At 42.2% G+C, this 17,129-nt stretch overlaps 1 protein-coding gene across 1 annotated transcript; it reads right to left on the bottom strand.

The window, feature by feature from the left end:
- Positions 1-354: 354 nt before the first annotated feature.
- Positions 355-14,220, bottom strand: LOC138625946 (arf-GAP with SH3 domain, ANK repeat and PH domain-containing protein 3-like). Its single transcript, XM_069707278.1, has 13 exons — positions 13,971-14,220; positions 11,024-11,096; positions 8,259-8,404; positions 6,832-6,906; positions 5,672-5,721; positions 4,958-5,081; positions 3,981-4,066; positions 3,557-3,632; positions 2,360-2,446; positions 1,980-2,089; positions 1,025-1,094; positions 784-871; positions 355-407 (listed from the first exon to the last, which is right to left on the bottom strand). The coding sequence occupies exons 1-13, from the start codon at positions 14,094-14,096 to the stop codon at positions 355-357; spliced, it is 1,164 nt and encodes a 387-aa protein (XP_069563379.1). The 5' UTR covers positions 14,097-14,220.
- Positions 14,221-17,129: the final 2,909 nt, after the last annotated feature.

Consider the following 17,129-nt stretch of genomic DNA (forward strand, 5'->3'; position numbering starts at 1 on the left):
GCGTTGTTGCCTCCCAGTCAGAAGGTTCCAGGTACGATACTTGCCCGGGACGGGAGGACTTTAATATCTTCGATGAAAAAGCCCCTTTCCACAGCAAGAATGAGGTGATGGTGACTTTGACAACCAAAATCTTAACAGTTCATTGTTGGTATCAAGTGAATGTTTTTGCCAAGTTGAAGAAATTCCCTAAATTTTTCAGATATTTTTCACAAGAACGGGACAGACGGACAACCCAAAAACATAATGCCTCCGGCTATGGCTATCGCCAGCATAGAGGCATCACAAAAGGGGCATGACATGTAACAACTAGCTTGTAAAGTGGGAAAATACATGAACATACAGTAGTTTTTATGCTTACATCATACATTCCTGCTCGTCTTCTGCCTGGAAATGATATGTCCGGTTATCTATGAAGAAGGAAAAATAGCAGTTAAATTTAAGTGGAGAATCTGTAAAACCCAAATTGCCATGTGTTCGAGATAGAGCGAAGGGGATTTAAAAGACAACAGGATGGTGGAAATAAAGTTTGCATGACAAAAAATTGCATAACACAAGCATGAAGCACACAACCACCCCTATTTCATCTCACATTTTATATTAATCATAAAGAATGTCTGGTGTTTATGCCAAAGTAAAATGTCTCAGATCCTAATTTATTTCTGTTAATATAGGGACCATAGAGACAAACTTCCACACAGCTGTGCTGCAGATGACTCTTTAGAGTTTTTAATGATGATATGTCGAGGAGAAAGTTTAAGGGTCAAAAGTTAAGAGTGAACCTACGGGTGACCAGGTCAAAGGTCCTCCTGTCCTCTGGGTCTGGTCGCACCTGACAAGTCAGTAGGTTCAACTTGGCTGGCGGTCGATTGATCTGAAGACAAACACATGTATGTCAACATGTAGTGGAGAACTTTGGACAGAATTCAACTGACAGATATACTTTTCTCTGAGTATTTGCTGAATGCCTGGTGACAGTTAAGCCCATGTGGCATGTATCATCTCGAGAGCACCAATTAGGTCTCACCGTACTGTGGGAAATAGTCAGGCATCCAAATTTGACTCCACACTTCCTCTTCTGCCAAACCTTCCTGATGCTGCAAGATGAAATGCCAACAAAGAAAGAAGTCCCAATTTAACAAAAAAGTATATATATATATATATATATTATACTGTACACATACTATTGCTACAAGATTATCACCATGGGGTAATTTGTGTGTAGTGCATTAAGTCAAAACGGTATCAACATGTACATTTGGATTGAGTGATGATGATCTAAATCACTGTGTTGGGCCAGTTTATCCTCAGTCACAGTGCTTCACTCCTGTTTTCATCATCTTGATTGAATCAGGTAAAATGGCTGAGAACGTGTTCTGTTTTGTGTCAGCGGCCTGAAGAACCTTACTTCTTACTCTCCCCCCGACTCCCATTCGCCCTGCTGCACCACATCCCCTCTTCTTATCATACAGTAATCTAACTCTGTGTATGTGTGTGTGTGCATGACGCAAAAGTTGGATCCACTCAGCTAGCCAGTCTGCCAAGAAGTTCCACAGGAGGGGCCCCTGCTTGAATCCTCATCTCAAAATAATGAAGTCCAGCTGGGGTAGACTGAGTTCGAGTTTGCCCTTCTCTCTCCACACATCCTTGCTTACTCTTTTCCCAGCTCTGATCACTTCTAACTTTGACAGTGTTAGTAAGAATTGTTGAGTACTTTAAAATGTTAAAACATGAACAGGTAGATATTTAAATCAGCCCTTAAGTTCTGCAGTAACAAAAATCTGTCCTATTAATGGGCTAAGATAAATTAAAAATGTTTTTTTATGATTTTACAGCCCATTTTACCGTTACCATACAAATAAATTATGAAAATACCCATATTGTCTCCTTACGTATCAAGTATGTTAAATTCCAATACAATACTTGCGTTCTAACAGCTTGTTATATCCTGATATTTGACACTAACTAATGCTTCTACACACCCATCACTCTTCTTGAGCAGGAAGCCAGACTTCTCTGTCCCATACTTCTTGTTTCCCTGTGGTTGGTGGATACTGTACCCGTTGCCGGAATTTTTCCTATTCAGGTACTCCTAGGATACAAACAAAGATTTAGGACTTTACTTCAAAGGCTTCAAGCCAGTTCTGCGGATCACGACAATTTAAAACAAGACAGAACTACTGTGGCAAGACAAAGTAATTGGATCAGCTTCAAATCAAAGCCATCTGCCACCAAACTTTTTAAAGCACAGAAAAGCTACAGAGAGCCAACTCAGGCTACTTTGGTTATACTGTATGTATTAATAAAGTGTATAAAGTGTATAAAAATCTAAATAATATTGATACATTATAAATTAACATACCTCTTTCCCCTCCACTTGCAGAAGTAATCTGAGTGAATCCCTCAACTGAGTGAGTTGTTTTACCTCCTCGTCCTGGTCCAAACGCACCTACAACACACACAATTGCAACAATTAAAAATAATTAGTTGGAAGAACAGCAGGTTTTGTGTTCTCCGATATTCATTCGATCATATACAATGCTTTTGTTATTTGTTCTGGGTGTGGAATGGCAATCCATCAGAGCTTTGTGTAATGGCCTAAATAATGCACAACAGAGCTCAGTACTTGGGCGTGTAGTCTTTGGGGGTTTCGCTTTTTTTTGTAGAAGAAGCAGAGTGACCGGTCTCACGTGCATCATCTGCCGGTTTGACTGTAATATTTAAGCATTTTTCTCTGGAACATAACAGATTCTATCTGAATTTCTTTCTTGAGCTTGAGGTCTGGCATGTCTGAGCGGGTCTGTGTTCTGCCCATGAAGAACCAGAAAAACCTCTAACGTTCCCAGTAAACCTCTAACGTTAACAGTCTGTTTCCAGTGCTCTACACAGGAAAGGGAGTACGTCAAATTTTGTGCAGACTGCATGTCAGAGTGGTTGGAGAAATAGAAGTGCACTCAGGAAAGAATGAAAATGAGGGATACTTTCAGTTTCATCTTTTGGAAATAGGGGACAGCATTTATGGGAATAGACTCCAATTACAGACTCTGCCTGTGGGTTGAGCTGGGGGGAGGTTACAGAGGGGTAAAGATGCTGAGGTTTTGGCTCTTGTCAAAGAGTAACAGTGTTAAAGTGCTACAGAAGGAAAGTACTAAAAGACGAGAGAGGGCTTTACTGCAAGAGCCTCTTTGGGTACAGTTTAAAAAATTTGTGACTCGGCAACAGATGACAAATAAAGAAAATAAAGAAAGAAAGATGGTGTGTGTGTGTGTGGGGGGGGCTGGGTGGATTGGGGATATGATAGCATCAGTTAGTACGGTATGTGAATGTGTGGGCATTTTGTGATAAGATCAGTTTGACACAGACAGGACAACTACCGCTCACACTGACCATAAATTTTGACCTCTTAATCATTACAAATATTCGTGTAAAATGATAGCAACACTGGATGATAACAAAACCACTTCCAGCCATACAAGGACTAACATTTACTGCTGTAAACACTGAATACATTCATGCTGGTAGAGAGATAAACCCAAAGTAGAGCCTTCTGTATGCTTACCGTGTGAATAGAACTGGCAAGCTTCTCTACAAAGGGAGCAAGGTTCTCTGCAGCTTTCAGCCCGTCCTGAAAGAAACTGAGATCAGAAAAGGAACAAGTGCTGAGTCAATACAGTTCTTTAGTTCAAACATCCTAGTTCGCACCAACCAAAACATCACATGCTGAAGCTGTGTAAGCAGCTCCGTTCCCACATCAAACTCTCAATATGATTACAATTAGTAAATGGTTAACAGAAGAGAAAACCAAAGAACCTCAGCTTTTATGCAGAATCCCTCACTGAGAAGCTCAGCTGAGATCAAATCCATATGTTTTTTTAGGCCAGGAAGAAGTCTGTATTTTTTGTTTCTTTTTCTTATTTCACACCTGGCACAAAATAGATATGCAAAAAAAAACAAAAAAAACAACAATGTCTGCTGAGACTGACCTGAGCTGGGCCTGGAAATATTTGATGAGGCTCTGGAGAAGATCAGGGCCCTGACGCACCTTCAGCTCCTGGATCTTTAAAAGATACTGAAAGCATAGAGAGAAACAGTTAAAAACAGCTCAGTAATAACAGCTCTTCATAGAAAGGTCAAATGGGTCCACATTACTCAGTGAACCTCATAAACTGAAACTGTAAAGAGTCTTCACTCAAATATGAAAAACACAAACACAGTGCAGATTTTTTTGGTGAATCATTTCCATCCTGTCTTCAGTCTAAGTTCATATTCTAAAGGGAAGAAAGGAGCTTTGAGGGAAAGCTATGAGGTTTTAGCTGTGTGGAAGGAATGACTACACTGTCTTTGCTCTTTAAAACCCAAGTCCAAATTCATCTGTCTCTCTGTAGCTGAAGCATCTCAGCAAAGTTTTTCCTCTGTGTATATACTGAGCATTTCTATGTATGCAGGGGGAAAGAAAGAAAGACAGCGATTGAGGGTTAGGGGTGGCTTGCAACAAGTGGAAATTCCATTTTCCCTGCCTCTCCTCTTTGTCTCAACAGCTGGTCTCAGTCAGTTTTGGACACTTTTTTTTCTCAGGGTTTTCTGTGGCTCTATTTACACTAGTACACCACCTATATGTAACAACACTGCCAGTGCACTTCACAACAATTTCCCCCAATTTGGCCTTCATTCACACGTCATGAAGATGTTTGCTTGCTTTTGAATTTTTCTTTTTCTAATGTATATGACCCAGCTCTACTGGAACTCTGCAAGATGTAATTGAACCCATGTTAAAACTTTACGAACTAAATCATAGGAAATACTGGAGAGACACAAAAGGGAACAATCCTGGGCATCCAGTCAACCATGGATGGAATATGGAATCCACAGGGCAGACCACCCATGTGAACTAAATTAAGTCCACCACAGGTATGTGAAAGGTGTCTGGTGTTTGATATTTTGACTGGCACTCGTCCCCTACCTCACACATTTGCAGCTGCAAAGTCCTCCTCTCTCGCTCCATGTCCTCCCCTCCATCTGAACCCTCTGTCCTGATCAGCCCCAGCTGCCTCGTCTTCTCCTTCCTCTCCTTTTCAAGCTTGCCTCTGATGGGGGGAAGGGAAGGACAGAAAGAATGATAGAAGACAGAAAATCGTATTCATTTACATGCAAAATGTGTCACAGGTTGTTGTTTTTTTTACTCTGAGTGATAAACTGTCTGTAATGACAAACAGCTGCTATTATTCATCACATTCTAAAGTTGTTTTTTTTCCACTAACTCATTCTCCTTCATCAGAAGTAGAAGAAGTTGGTTGAAAGACAATGGGGGGAGGTGTAATCTCCTTACAGCATTATAAAACACTTTAACCACGGTAAGAATGAGATCAAATGATGGCTGTAAAGTGTGAGGGCCTCAGTTTTATTTCATAGCAATGTAATGGAGAAGGACCATGGGGGATGAGCTATTATCCTATGAACCTGCTGCTACACCAATTTCTGTGACCCAGTAACAGATGAGAAATAACTGTAAATCTGTGATGTGATTCTCTTGAAGCCGTCATGTCTCTCTAACACGTGAAGTTATTTTTCTCCCAGGACAATAGGGACGCTTCAAGATGAAGAATATTGCTACACTCTCACACCAAACAGCCATATGAGTGCAAGTAAACAAACTGTTAAGAGTACAGTAAATTACATTTTTATGTCGTAGTCCTTCCAGCTCTTCTCCATATGTTTCTTGAGCTCCTGTGGGAGCAGAGCACAGCAGAGCAAAGAAGACGAGACAAGACAAGACGAAACGAGACAAGACAAGATGAGACGAGACGAGACGAGACGAGACATGGCAAGACAAGGCCTCCATCAATAACATATCCTCATAATTAGTTAAGAGTACACAGGTGAGGCTGTGTTTTACAGTACTTCCTTGTCTACTGGTTAATATCTGATTGAGTAGAGCCAGACAGTTAATGCAACAAGACATGGTTACTCATATTATGCAAAGTCGTCTGCTTTCTGGCTGAACAGGATTTTAGTGGCACCATGCCTCCCTTCACAGTTAGAATGAAGCAATGTTCAGCTGTCGAATCAGCTGTGTAAAACACAGGGCAGTGACAGGAGCTTACAGAAGCATTAGCCTGTTATTACTCTCTAGTCTGTTAGCATGGCAAATCAAAAGGCCAAATACTGGGCAAAACAGATAAGTTCAGTGCTGGAGCTCAGCAAGGTCTTACTCATTAAGCTGCATAAATAACCTCATATTATCCAATATCTTTCAGTTGGCTCAGCAGCGACTACAACACAGACAGACAGCACTATCCTCTTAAAGAGGAAATCCACCCTAAAAACAGATTTCACATTGTGATATTTTATACATTTTGGACAGTACAGTCCTGTGTCTATATACACAGAAATTTAGCATCTTGCATAGATCGCACATGACCTTATTAATAGAAAATAAACTAAAATCTGACTACCATTTCTGTAAAGCTACGATGTCTGAAATGTTGTTGTTTGTTTTGTTTTTGTTTTGTTTTGATGGGGGAGGAGGGTAACGTGGGCCTTCAGCATTGTGGCATATCTATATTAATGTAGTTTTGCGAAAAATGTTTTGTTTATCAATATTGCCAGACCAAGTGTCTCTATTGATACAGTGGTGAAAAAAATGAAAATAATAAACAGAACTGTACAATGTTATAGAATTGGATAATACTTTCGAGACCTATTGAAGGATGGATTTTCTCTCTAAGGCAGTTTTAGTCTCTCTGTCCTAAAGCAAGTCATCATAACGCGCATACCCGTCTGGCCGGAAAATGTTTAACTTTTATTAAATGAATTTGTAATAAATTCCAAACTCACTAATCTGCTGTCCCGGATTTCTGACTTCAGCACGTTTTCCAACGGAAATGCCATGATGTTGTTGAGGTTTTGCACCTGAAACATGCAAGAGAACGGTACAATGAGTGAGGAAAGTTAAAATATTCCACACAACGTCACACATGGCTCTTCTTGACTGCAGTATGAGCAAACAATCGCGCACACACAAGCAACACACACTCTTACTGTATCTCCCTACGGACTTTCATTTCTCGGAATGACTGTGGATGACCCAAAAACATGGTGATGCAGTCACTTTGAACTGGTGAGTGATCAAAAGAAAAAACTGGGCAATAACCCAGACCATTACAACATTTGGAACCGAGTGGGATGATGATGATACAATGATTGTAATTAAGTATTTGTGTAGAGTAAAGTGCAAGTTCAGGTTAATTTGGGGTTTGGATGCAGATGACATGAACTCAGTTGTAAATCTGGGGAGAATAAATCACAAAACAGCCATCATTACTTCCACAGGTTGTACTTTACAGTAATATATAATTACTACAGACTCCCCCATGTCCGTATATCATTATTTTGGCATCCATCATGGCTACATACATTATTCATCATTTCCACATGTCTCCAGTTGACCAAATTTACAGAGTTTCTCTGTGAAGGAAACTGCAGCCTTTCCATGAGTTTTGGTGAATTACAACCAAGCTACCCCCTGCTCTTAACATAAATAATGTACAACCACTTCCGCGAGCTGACTGCAGAGCTAACCTTGATATATTGACACTGAGGTCTGGAGACTGGTAGGATTGTTTTGGTTGGCATCCAAGCAGTGAGGTAACTAATAGTTACTACATTGAGTTCTGGCACAGGGGGAATACCAGCTCCCAGTGTCAACACCTGAACAGATGACAGATGAATGCATGCATGTTTATAGCCACACTGGGACAGTGACACAAGTACGCAATCGCAAAAACACTGCATTAAGACCTTTTAGTCTTTCTGATCCACTTCCTTTTCACATCTGTAAGGCCTGGTCTTCCCTGTGAGGCCCTGATTGACACGTTGTAAGCAGTATGTGAGCAGGCGAGTGTGTGCATGTGCTGACTAACACACCGAGGTCTGGGATGAATTATCATCGCCATAGAAACTATCGGTGGGAGGGTTCCAGACTGCCCCACTCAAAAGGCGCAACCATGCAGCTGTTGAAAACCCCTTTCCTCCGTGCATCATGTATGCGTGCAGGCACACACACAGTGTTTGCTAAATTTAGCTGATTTACTTACTCCTTATTAAAACTTTGAGATGATGTAATCATTGGAGTTTGTTTTTTTTCCCCTGTAATGGATAAGCTTTATGGACTGAGAAGTCCTTCATGTTTTGTGTACGTGAATGAAGCTCCTTAGTAGACATTTAATTTGGCCACTTCCCCTTTTCATCCACTCTTTTCTCACCAGATTTTTGAAGAGGGCTGTGACTTCTCTAGTGAAGACAGCCAAGTTGAGGAAGCCTGTGGAGACTTCATTGTTGTCCTGAGTGAGGTGGCTATTCCCCAGGTTATTCAGCACTTCAGTATACTGCTCCTTGTTTTCCACATGTGCTGAAAAAAAAAAAACCACAGACATGCACACAGAAGGTGATTATAGAGGCAGACGGTAAAAAGTGACTTAAACTTTCGTTACATGTGCAGAAAATGTGAAAGAGGCAGGCTGACTTGCCATGCTGCCTCAGGAATATTTTAACAAGACAAGCATGTGGGATAAATTAGTACCGGTTTACACCCATTCTGGAGCAGGAGACAGGCAAACACTTAGAGAACCATGTTTCTCTTGGGCTTGTAGGTCGCTTTCCCAAAGGTCATGACCTTAGTAAGCTCTTAGTCTGTTGAATTTATATAGGAAAGAATTGGAGCACCACTTTGGTTTACACTGAACTAAATGAGATTTTACTCTATAACTATTTCAAAGCGTATCTTAAATGAAGACAAATAAACAGAAGTTACAATTCAAGGAGTTGTAATCATGATTATGTCTGGATGCCAAACAACATCAGGTGAATAGACTGTGGAAGAAAACACGTTTTTGGGCTAACTCGGGTGCATTCACATTTGAATATACATGCTAATAAATATATACAATCAATATACAGTGCCCCTTTTCAAATGGAAATAAATTGAATTTGAAGTGAAATTTCCAAACAAAGGGCGGCACAGTGGTGCAGTTGTTAGCAATGTCGCCGTCTGTCTCTATGTCTTGGCCCTTTGATGGACTAGCGACCTGTCCAGGGTGTAGCCCGCCTTCCCCAAAGTGAGCTGGGATAGGCTCCAGCCCCCCCCCCCCCCGTGACCCTGTTCAGGATCAAGCGGGTATAGATAATGGATGGATGGAAAATGGCACTTCATTCACTGTAATGTAGTAGTAATGGAACATTTGTACCAGGCTTCTGTCGAAGCACCCATAGCCGACTAAACAGACAAAAGCAATCATAAATAGAAAGAGTACAGTAAGTTCTTCTGTTCTCGTTTCCACTTCAAGACAACTGACTGCAGCTGGGAGACAGATTGACACAGTTGTACTAACTGGCTGAAGAGCAACAAAATTGAACATTTTGTATTTGTGTATTCAGGAATGTCGACACTGCAGGGCAGAGGGGAAGTAGGAGAACTGAGCTCTTTTGCGTGGTCATTAAAATATATTATAACAAACTACATGCATGCAACTATCCAAACAACAAACACCTGAGTCACTGAGTAGCTCCGACGACGATTTTACAGCTGACCTTTCACTGCCAGATACCACCAGAGCAACTCTGCTCTTTCGCTGCTCTGCCAGAACACACACAGACTCACAAGCCACAGCATCTTGGCAGAAAAGCAGTATTTAGCGTTTATGGGAATAGAGAATGAAAGAGGAGAATATCTCACCATGTGTGTGTGATTTTGCATGTGACACAATCAAGAGCCAACCGGCCAGCACGGGGGAAGGAGGGGGCGTACGACTTGATCTATATGAAGCACGTCGTGAGTCAGACCGTTGATCCATGATTAACATTAGGACAGATTAAGGGATTCAAACAACATAATGATTGAAGGGGGGGGGGGCTCCCACCTAATGTCACATTACTGGAACTAACCCATATGATTCTACTTAGATACAGTGGAGGAACTAGAGAAGGAGAGGAAAGAAGTAATAATGATGGAGCACTTCTCTGCAGATGCTGTAGCCCTTCTGACTGTATCTGGTTGCCTAATTCTAGGCAGCTGGCTCGCTGAGTCACTTTTACTAAAAACTATGAGTAGAGGCCTCGAAAAGGGAAGCAGGCTTGTAAGCAATAAAAATAATAATAAAAAAAATATTTCAGGCAGTTATTCTGTTTCTCCCCGACATTTTTGAGGTGAACACTCATGTCTTATGCATGCTCACATGTAACAGATCCAGTTATGGTGACGTATATCTACATGACACACGCAGACTCGGAAAACAATCACTGAGTGACCTAGTGGTCACTGAACTGAGCACCGTGTTGTTGCCAAAACCACACATGCCATTTACTTTAACACAGACACACATACATACACCACAAAACCATAGACTTTGCATTTTATATAAACACAATCACCCGTCATCCCACGCAGCCCGGTCCCATAACAAGGGGCCTCACTCATAAACACCACTGCCCACTCCAGCTTGATGATGTCATCTGAACCAGGCTTGTACAATGAATTGTGGAGGCTCCCCTATGCAGTGAACAGCTTATTCCACCATAATAGAGGTTGACCTTTATCCGAAAAATCGCTACTGTGGCGACATAGCTCATTTTAGTGACAGAAATCACTCTTCATGGATTTTGTTAAGTTCTTATGTGGCATAAGTTGCCAAAAGTTCGAGTGTAACAATGTATTATTACACTTGCATAACTTATGTACGATATCCCAATGGGAAAGCTTATTCTAAGACAGTGGTTTGACAAAACAATCCCAAATCAAGGCCAACTTGCTATGCATTTGTTGAGTTTTCTTGCACGTCACCTTGTCCAGGTGTTGATACAAGTTCCAAAAAAAAGATAGTAAGGAGACTGTTTTAAGGTGATGAATTGTAATGTGTATGAAAGCTGTGGAAAAAAAAAAAACTAGCAGGAGGGCTTGGACTTTAATTGTTTTCTCAAGCACGGATGTCTTGTGTGAATGAGACAATAGTATGCGTCATATATTTACACTTACAGAGTCCAGAAGTGTGAATAGCTTTGATAATCTTCTTCATCTTCTGCAGAGTTGTGAGGTCCATCTCCAGAGACTGCAATGAAACAGAGACAAATACAAGTAAATACAATAAAGATTGTTGCACTTAAAATGACTACATCCTAAGGGTTGTCAAAACGTATCTCTTCTTGCATATATTGCAGTATAACTGTGATGTTGATATGTATTTCTATATTGTACATGGTCCAGAAACACAATTGAGAAACTGTGTCTGTTAAATTTTCTCACGGTTGTGACTCAGGCAAACAGGTGAGTAAGCATTTACCAACACGACAATCATCTGCCTTACACTTTCATGTGCAGCCCCAAATGATGTCATTGCATTTTATTTCATCTGTCACTTTTCAAGTTGAGTTCACACCCTGAAACCACATTGGGGTACTTCTGCAAGAAAATAGGACCTGATGTAGACATGATGCAGATAGTCAAAAGGTCTCATTGTATTTAAACATTTGATCTCTTCAAAACCAGCAAGGTTTGAAACTATTTCCTGTTTATTCTCCTCACACAAGTCACTTGTTTCAATGAGCGAGACTTGCGGCACCTCAGAAATAGCTTTAATGAGCCAGTAATCTAGACTTAACAGAAACTCTGCCTTGTTATATTATGTTGTTTACACACTCCAGTCCTTCCTGGTCAAGTCCACTCCCTAAGTGTTAGTTCGTTAGTTAAAAGGTGGTGTGTGGGTTTTGTGTAATGTGACGCTACAGGCAGCGAAGAATGGGAAAGAGATTTAGAGGAGACTGGAGACGGGAGGTGCTTGTGGATGCTGCCGTTACAGTTTCCTGTGCTTGGTAAGTTGGTTGGCAGACATGGTATCCACAGCGGAAACAAGCTGGTGCAGGTCAATGAAACATGTTTGTTTAATTTTATTAAATAAATCAGGACACAAGGACACACAGACAGGCAACCCACCCATCGGTCGAGACAGACAAACTGTCAAAGAGCATTACACATATCCCTTCTGGAGAGGATAACTCCACCCCTACACGTGTTTGTGCTGAGAAACTAGTGTCTTTTACTGCACCTTTTTGTGCCCACATGCAGGGTTGTGTATACCTGCTATAAGGGTGTGTATGCGACTGCCGGCAGCATACATATACTTGACCCGTATTTACCACAGATGATGACACTCTTATCATTTGGTAAACATCAACTATTTCCTTTAAACTAAAAATGTTTTTTTTATTTGAATCTGTTCTTAAACATTTCTGGGAAACATACATCCTTATACAGTAGCTGTGGGAAATGAAGCAACCCCTTATTTCTTTCTTCATTTACAGTTGTCTCTAATCAGGAGAAATAAGTACCGAGTAGCTGAGGGTGTAGGGGGAGCTAAATGGTCTCTCTGTCTCCCATGCCATAAACCACACACATGCCCACACATTACTCTGGCCATTAATCAAGCGAGCCCTTGCTGAGCAGACTAAATATAATAACCACATCTATCTATCCGCCTATCTATACAGAGATTGTTGCACTTACATCTGTCGGTGTGCACATGTGAGTGTAGGATTCCAGCATGACCCTCCCCAAACAGCAATCCCAGCTATGTGTTTTCCAGTGTGTTGTGCCCAAAAATAAGGACATGAGTCCCAGATAAAAAGCAACAGCCAGCTGTCTCAAACTGCTGTCTGTATAAACCCAGGATTCAGCAGTCTCCATGTCACCGTTTCTTGACAGGGAAGTCCTGAGGAACACCTTTCATCTCTCTCCGGCTATGTGCGAGGACTAAAGGACGCATGAAATAAAGTATTCAAAGTTTTACCCAGACTTATTCCGGTCAAACAGCCATTACGTGAGAAATCATTTTCAAACACGGTGCATCTCATTCCAGCATAATTCTCCCCGGTTTTCAATTTGTAACAGCTTTAGCCGTGATTCAAAGTGATGCGACTCCAACCAAAAGCAGAAATCCATCTGTTGTACACCAGACCACTAATCCATAATGTTTTGTCACAAGGAACACAAACAAGGAAAGATCAACTAGTGTGTGCACACTTGAATTATTTGCTTTATGGCGGAGTTCGTGGCAGCCTCCCCTGTTTCCTTCTTTGCCCGTGGAGCTCTCGGAAGAGATTTCAAACAAACACAAATGCACACAGAACAATCTCAAACAAGCCTTGAGGCAAAGAAACAATTCAAACAGGGGAAAAAAAAAAAAAAAATAAAAAGCCACAAACTATTCCTCAGACATGCTTGCAAACACGGACAAACACTATGGGCATGTTTACAATCACAACACCCCCCCCCCCCCTCCACCCCTCTTCTGTCAAATGCCCATACAGCTTTCTGGCATGTCTGCTTATGGGCTGCCATGGATGTGTTCCGTTTGTGGCCCTTCTCAGTCTGACACCCCCCCCCGAGACTGAAGACGAGGCCAAGTAAACGATCCCTATGCTACATTACCTCACGTAACCTTTACTCTCTTTTTTTGTGTGCTGAACCGGGCCAGCCTGCACTCAATCACTGTGCATGGTACCATCCAGGCTTTCCTGAAGTGCAGTGCAGAGAACACAACAATTTGCAGACAGTGCAAAAAAAAAAAAAAAAAAAAAAAAAAAAAAAACATACACCGATTACATCAAGATGGTGGAGTCGGAGCACACAAGACACCCTTCAAATTAACACCACAGGCTTTTCGTGTCTCTCCCCAACACCAGTTGTGTGCAGACAGAAACAACTTGCACCTACTCCTCTGCACATGTGTCCTGTTGCAATTAGCATTAGGTAGCTTTAGCTTTTGTATTGATATAACCGTTTTGTGTGTGGGGGGGGAAGAGAGAGAGAGAAAAATAAATAAATAAATAAAATAAAAAATAATAAAAATCCTAGAATGCTCTATGGACAGGTAAACAACACACAAAAGGTGCACGCCTCACTCTCCACCGCCTTCCGCCGCTCTCACCTCCTCCACGGCTGAAACCGTGTTCCGACAGTCGCTCATTTTAGACTGAAAACTGGAAGTCCCCGGCGAAGACAAATCCTCGTTTGTCAGGACCACAAAGTCCGAAATGCTTATTCGCTCCGGCATGTTTCGAGCGACAGTCTTGACGATCACTGAGGAGAAAAGTGAGCCAAAGTTTCACGCGCGCGTGTAATTTCCATTTGAAAAAGAAAAGGAGAAAAAAAACAACAACACAGCTCTCTCTTTCTCCCTTTCCAAGCAACTGCAAATATACCGTATTCCTCTGTGTGTTAGAACAACGTTTTTACAGTGGAAAGTTGACTACAACCTCTAAGTCTTGACCGAGTTCAGACTCCACTCAGCGAATGTGTGCGCGTGGAGGTGCACCAGCGCGCTATTGTGCGCGCAGTGAGGGAGGGAGCAAACTCCATCATCACGTGGGAATGTTTGCGCTTTCTGTCACGCTGAAGAGAAAGAGCGTGTGCGTGCGTGCGTGCGCGCGTGCGTGCGTCCTTGCCTCGGCGTCTTTCATTAATACTTCTCATTTCTATGCAAGCTTTCCAGAGAGTCTGGAGATCGGTCGCCATGGATATGCAAGAATGCCTCATTCACAAACTCAGCCGAAGGAGTGGAATTTCAATGGACGAGGTGCCGGCGCTGAAGGGGAAGGATTGAAGTGAGGCAGAGATGTAGCCCACAGTTTTGGCACCAAAGTATCACCCAAACACTGTTAAAGGCTCTGCAGTTTTACCAAAAGATTGGGATTGATGACAACGAATTTTAGAGCTTTTGCACCCAAATTTTTTTTTTTTAACTTGAATGCATGCCGTGTCGATTTCTCAACTAAAGCAATGATTTTGCAGCTTTAAAAGGCGAGAAACAAGTTTTATGTGGACCGCACTTTAATCAGGATTCTTGAGGCAATACCTCATCGGCCCTTTCTGTGCCTTCATCCCCTCGGCTGATGCTCTAAAGCCGTTTCTTCTCCATCTCATGAAAACACATTTTTCATGGCGGGAGGATCTCTTGAGGTCTCTCCCCACTGGCATTTCCTGACATCATCTGAAAAAGTGAAAGAAAATGAGTCCAAGAGAGCATCCCACAGAAGCAGAAAAAAAACTGCAAGAGTTGTTGTGCATACAATTCCTGCATGCCTGACATTGTCAGGCCTGTCAACTCAAAGAAAAGAGGTGTATCAGTGAGCTTTGCCTCGGGGTGAGCAGTGATACAGTACGCTATGAAGTGCAGATGGGTGATTTTAGGAATCAAACACAGGGACTGCCTTTACCACCAAACCACAAATTTCCCTGCATTAGCTTTATAAAGGGGAAACACTGAATTAGTCCCAGCTCAATCGACAACTTGAGGCGGTCTTGACCATATTCACCCAGGGAAAAATAGACTCACTTTGTGGTAAAAGAGTTTCATCTGTTCTCTGTGTTACTACTTATTACTGCTTCTCAGTGAATGGTGCAGAATGGATGTTGTGTCTCAACTGTGAGCACTCACAGTGGTGCCGTGTTTGCATTCACAAAGACAGACAAGCTTCTTTTGTGTCGCAACTCTCATTTAGCACGTAACTCAAACACACCAAAAGGCACATGCATGCGTAGCATTTTGTATCAATATTATGTTGCAGTTACACACAGACGCAGCCTTTCAACTGAAAGTTTAAAGAAGTGTTGCTCAAACATTGGTCCTCTGAAAGAGAAAATTCACTCTGAGACCAAACAAATAGCTGTCGTGTTTTTTCCATACATGTTACGGCAGAGCACAGTTAACAATGTGGATAAAAGTCTCCAGAGGAAAAGCTGTGAAACCTTCTATTTAACCTATCAATCATTAGTAAAAGAAACAACCTCTCTTATGAGGAAGTGAGGGCACGTGACAAACAGTCACTTAGGTTTGGTGACCCAGTTTAGCAGGACCTCATTGTTTTTGTTGCATACCTGTGTGGACATACGTGTGTGTGTGTGTGTGTGTGTGTGTGTGTGTGTGTGTGTGTGTGTGTGTGTGTGTGTGTGTGTGTGTGTGTGTGTGTGTGTGTGTGTGTGTGTGTGTGTGTGTGTGTGTGTGTGTGTGTGTGTGTGTGTGTGTGTGTGTGTGTGTGTGTGTGTGTGTGTGAGCATTGGAGAGGGAAAGAGAAAAACAGATATGAATATATAAACAGCTTGCATGGATGTGTGTATGTGTCTATTGCTGTGATTTCTTTGTGCAACGTATGTGTGTGTCTGCATGCATGCCTGGGCTGATGTAATGCCGGGGCTTGTCAACAATACCCTCCTTCAGTTTCTCTGCAGGCCCCAAGTAAAGAAGTAGCACCTTTGTGCGTCTGCCAGCCTGGGTCCTATTGTAAAACTGAGCAAACCGGTCTGCTCAGGCGGTGAACTAACATAATAGTGAAGAACTCAAGCCCAAGGACGGGGAAGGGGGGGCGGGAAATGGAGATGGGGCCTTGACAAATTGTTTTTCCTTTTTAAGGACAGAGAGAGAGAGAGGCAGGGGAGATGCACAGCATAGGAAGGAAGATAAAGACAAAATGACAGAAGAAAGGAGGAAGAGAAACTTTATTGTCTGTGTACACAAACTGTAGTGACTCACTTACTGTTTTCCCTCCCTGTCTCCTCCCTGTTCCTTCCTAAATACCACATGCTGTATTTTCATTGTCATTTCCCATATAACACTCTCCTCCCCACCACTGCCAACTGTAATTTCACCCTACGTATAACATCAACAAGGCCTATCTTTTCCTTTTCCCTCGCACTCTTTCTTGTTGTGGAGCGAAGTCTTTTCACAGCCTGTGAGCAGTGAAGTTCTGGCTGTGAGGAAGTGAGGTACACCGAATCCAGCTTCTCTCTTTCTCTGTGACGCACACACAAGGCAAAGGGGTCATCTCAACATCTTCCAGTAAAAGATTACAGCTGCCAGGATTTCCTTGCAGCTTCCCAGCAGCCTAGAAGAGTAGCACGAGGTTGGCCAACCACCTCTCTCTCCCCCCCACACACAAAAAAAATCTCGCTGCTTGTTGACTCAGCTCCACCAGTCCTGCTATCAATTTACTACCCCTGTCAAAACAGGGGGCCCAGGCTTACCGTAAAATACCCCCTCTTCTGGCCGACATGGATGACTGAAAATAGGAGGATTGGAGCGAGAAAGAGG

The sequence above is a fragment of the Brachyistius frenatus genome, unplaced genomic scaffold, assembly GCF_029030835.1.
Source record: "Brachyistius frenatus isolate BFR_SWC_R1_liver_20210118 unplaced genomic scaffold, ASM2903083v1 Contig_67, whole genome shotgun sequence".
Classification (NCBI taxonomy): domain Eukaryota; kingdom Metazoa; phylum Chordata; class Actinopteri; family Embiotocidae; genus Brachyistius; species Brachyistius frenatus.

What these genes read in the sequence shown, in the direction of transcription:
- LOC138625946 (XM_069707278.1), bottom strand. Translation starts at nt 14,096, where the DNA reads ATGCCGGAGCGAATAAGCATTTCGGACTTTGTGGTCCTGACAAACGAG. An exon ending in CGGTTTCAGCCGTGGAGGAG is followed by an intron (nt 11,097 to 13,970) that starts GTGAGAGCGGCG and finishes GTTTCATTGCAG; the next exon opens with TCTCTGGAGATGGACCTCAC. An exon ending in GACCTTTGACCTGGTCACCC is followed by an intron (nt 408 to 783) that starts GTAGGTTCACTC and finishes CCTTCTTCATAG; the next exon opens with ATAACCGGACATATCATTTC.